The following is a 3845-nucleotide window of genomic DNA, read 5'->3' as shown; positions in this document are numbered from 1 at the left end:
CCGTTTTGAGCGTGTCTTCCTATCTCCTCGTTCTGCCCGTATTGTGCATCAGTCTGCCTGTCTCGTTCTGTGTATCAGTCTGCCCTTTCTCTCAGACTGCTTGTTTCCTCGTTCTGTGTCAGTCTGCCTGTCTCATTCTTTGTGTCAGTCTGCCCATTCTGTGCATCAGTCTGTGTCAGTCTGCCCTTTCTGAGTGTGTACGTGTCTGTGTCAGTCTGCCCTTTCTGAGTACGTACGTGTCTGTGCCAGTCTGCACCTCTGTGTGTATGCGCATATTGTGTAAATTGTTTCTGTGTGTTTTTAAAGTCTGTACTGTCTCTTTCTATGTATTGTGTTGATGGTTTCTGCCCTTGTGTGTGACCAGTACTTGACCATTCCTTGTCATTGACACATGGCCCATGCCTCAAAAGGGGACGAGGAAGTTGCCTACAAGAAAAGTCCATGACCACAGCAGCTAGCCCTCATCGCTTGCCACTTCCCCAGAAGGGTTAGTGCTGCCCCTTGTTATTAGTGGATCGCAGCCCGATCTGCGAAAGGGCAGTACTGTGTTAGCTGCTGATGTCACAATGCACAAAGAAACCCTGCAACAGATGAAGGAGGGGCACGAGCAGATGGGTCAGCGGATACACAAGTTGGAGAGGCGGTTTGTGGAAGTGGAGCGTAGGATGGAGGAGCAGAACCAGCAGATGGTGGAGGATTGTCGGCAGTCTACAGAAAGGTATTAGCAACTGTTGAGATGATTGGGCGAGCGCTGCCCAATACCATTTCGTCTAGCTCACAAGTAGCTAATCAACAACCATCAGCTGCACCACCTCCATGGACGATGACCCCTACTCCACAGCAGGAGTGGGTTGTGGTTGATAATTGTAACGTGGAGACAAGACGTCCTGGCACAGTACGAGCTTGGCACCCAACAAGCCCTCACAGAGTCTCACATGTCACCAATCCCAGCCCTCGGCCTTGTCGCTACCACATCCAAGAGGGCGATGACTCAAATCTCCAGGTGGCTAGTAGGGCGCCTGAACAATGGCAAGGTAACCAGTGGACAAGGACAGGTGCTTAGATCATGCTGCTGTAGGGTTGCAGGAGACCCAGGCTTCCAGGCTGGAGGTACCAGTACAGAGCAGCGGCCCATAGAGAGATCTCAGGTCAGAGATTCCTGGTACCATGATCCTTCGAGCCATAGGCCTTGCGGTACGGATCCACCACAGCCAATGCAACGTCTGAACTTGAATCCTGGCCCCATTCCTTTGATCCCACACATTCATCATTTGACGGATCGTAATTCGAGCCACCCATCAGGAAGCACATCAGAGGTCCTAGTGCAGTACATCTCCAAGGCCAAAATACCAGAGTTCAGGGGAGAAGTCACTGCAGCTAAGCCCTTCCTCAAAAATCTGGAACAGGAAGGATGGATAGGGCCATTGAAAACCTAGTGAAACCCCTACTGCACAGTTTTTTATACAGGCAGCCAGAACCAACTGTAAAGGCCGTGCAGAGCATATCAACTCTGCACTTTTCGATAACATAAGCTGGCAAGTGTTCAAGGCCCAGATCTGCAAGACCTGTGGTACCTACACCGTTGCCGACTTCTTTAAGGTGCTTTACGAACACCGCAAGGATTATCGGGACTACCCTGCTGCCATTGGTGACCCAGATGAATTAGTCCATAGAGTATTTGTTAGTGGGCTGTCCCCCTGGCTTCGTGACATCTTCGCCGTATGAATATATATTCATCCTTCGGCATATGAAGCAGGCCCTGACATCCTCCTCCTCCAACAGGAGGTGGGTCGACCAACTGCCCCATGTCCTTCTTAACATCCGGACATCCTTCAAAGAGGACCTGCAGTGCACCGCCGCGGAAATGGTCTACGGAACAACGCTCGCCCTCCCTGCAGATTTCATCGTCACAGCCGGCAACTTCGAACCAGGAATCTTCGGCAAACAACTCTGCGAATGGATGACCCAGGTACGCAGCCGACAGACGAGACCCACCCGACAACAGGACATATACATGCCCCCAGGACTCCAGGATTGCTCTCACGTCTTCGTGAGAAAACATCCCAGACCTCCTCTCTGTCCTCCTTACGAGGGTCCATTCCCGGTCATCCGAAGAGGCGACAAGACGATCACCATCCGCCGCCCAAAGGGAGAAGACACCGTGACCGTCGACCGCGTCAAAGCCGCACACCTGCACCAGCCCATAAAAATCGCCAAAGTCCGTTTCGCGACCGCGAAACTAGAGGGGGAGTGCTGTAGCGGTTCCTGATTGGCCATCAATCGAGAACCGCACCTGACCTGTGATTGGCCGACTCCTGCCTCGGGACCTCCCAATCTGGCCGAGTAAACATCGCCGGTCAGGTTCTTAAGCAGCTGGACCTGAGCCGGAACCACACAGGTCCTCTCCCCTGTGGTGTACACACCTCACAGGCCCTCTCTCCTGTGGTGTGCAGAGAGAGATCACCCAATTGGCGAGGCATTATTGTCACTCACTTGGCGTGATTCTCCAGAGCTAAAGCCTCTAGACTTGAGCTTGATTACGATATTCTTTGACAACAAACTACACAGAGAGCTCCGCCAATTTCTCGTGGTTCGCCGCGACAATTGGCCAGGCCTTCTCTTGTAGTAAGTGCCCCACTACCGCTCCCTTGGAGAGCGAGGTTACAAACCAGGTCTGGACCCTCTGGTCCTGGACATAGTTTGTGGCCACGCACCAAGGGCGTCTTTTCGGTGTCTTACTCTTGCCCTCTCTTTCTGACTTCCTGGTGCAGCCTGGGCCTGCGGGAAACGTTGATTTCCAACATTCGCCTGGGCTGCGGTGACGTGATCACACCCCTCTTGTAGCAGGATTGGGGTGCAGAGCGTTTACCACACCAAAACTCCAAGTTCAGCCCACCCAGGGGGATCTCCTGTCCTGTGGTGCTGAAGGGTCGAGTGTAGGGATCAGAGCTTTTTTGTGAGGCCCTTCTTCAGACCTCACCCAGAGAGGAGGTATAAAGATAACCCCCGAAAGGGGACAAATCTACTTCCAACTCTCTAATGACCACCACAAAATGAATCCAACCATGGCAGTCACCCTGGAGCCTTTCAAGGCTGCAGGGGGGCGAAAGAAAACCCAAAAGCAGGCCGAACGTGTCCGGCCTGCTGAACCGAGCAAGGACAAGACAGAAACACCAACCACAAAGTCTGTCCATGCCTACCAGACTGAGGGAAGCCTGAACTCCCCTCAGAACTCCCTCAGTCAAGAAGGGGCTCCAGCTGTACCAGCCAAAACAGCTGCCCCCACTTCCAAAGGCCTTAAACCCCTGCAAAGGGGAGGCGTGAAGCGATGAAGGGTGGAAACTGACTCTGATGAAGAGGCAGAACACACCCCAAGTCGACTAACACGGTTTAAGGTACCAAAAAAACCTGAAGACTTCGACAATGCATACCAGCTGGTAAGGGCATTGGAGAAGGAAAGAAATGTGAGATTATCAATCCGAATCTCCAGAGATGAGGGCATGATCATTGCCCCCAAAGACAAAGCCACCATGAACTTCCTGCAGGAAATCAAGGTGCTTAAAGATGGGAGGAAGGTGTGTATCTCACCACTGACCTCCCAAGAGAAAAAATCCAAGATGGTGCTACTTGGCTTTCCACTAGGGTTCGACGTGGAGGTGATCACATCTCTCCCACAAGTAGTGGAGGCTTCCCGCATGACCAAAGGGAAGTCTCCAACCAGGCAAGTCCTTGTTACCCTCAAGGGAGCCCCAATCACCACCCTTGATCTGGGTAACTGGGACTCATACAAGCTCAGGACATATGTGCCAGAGCCCTTGAGGTGTTTCACGTGCCAAAAATTCGGG

The 3845-nt window shown here is 52.5% G+C and overlaps 1 protein-coding gene across 1 annotated transcript; it reads left to right on the top strand.

Moving 5' to 3' along the window:
- Nucleotides 1-1747: 1747 nt before the first annotated feature.
- LOC138863479 (uncharacterized) lies at nt 1748-2269 on the top strand. The gene has a single exon (XM_070127631.1). It carries the CDS (start codon nt 1748-1750, stop codon nt 2267-2269), a length of 522 nt encoding a protein of 173 aa, XP_069983732.1.
- The last annotated feature ends 1576 nt before the right edge of the window (nt 2270-3845 follow it).

Source organism: Penaeus vannamei, chromosome 12, assembly GCF_042767895.1.
Source record: "Penaeus vannamei isolate JL-2024 chromosome 12, ASM4276789v1, whole genome shotgun sequence".
NCBI lineage: Eukaryota > Metazoa > Arthropoda > Malacostraca > Decapoda > Penaeidae > Penaeus > Penaeus vannamei.
The sequence above is the reverse complement of the archived record's forward strand: the minus strand, read 5'-3'. Positions and strand labels throughout refer to the sequence as shown.

Excerpts from the sequence above, each read along its gene's own strand:
- LOC138863479 (XM_070127631.1), top strand. The coding sequence starts at position 1,748 with ATGAAGCAGGCCCTGACATCCTCCTCCTCCAACAGGAGGTGGGTCGAC.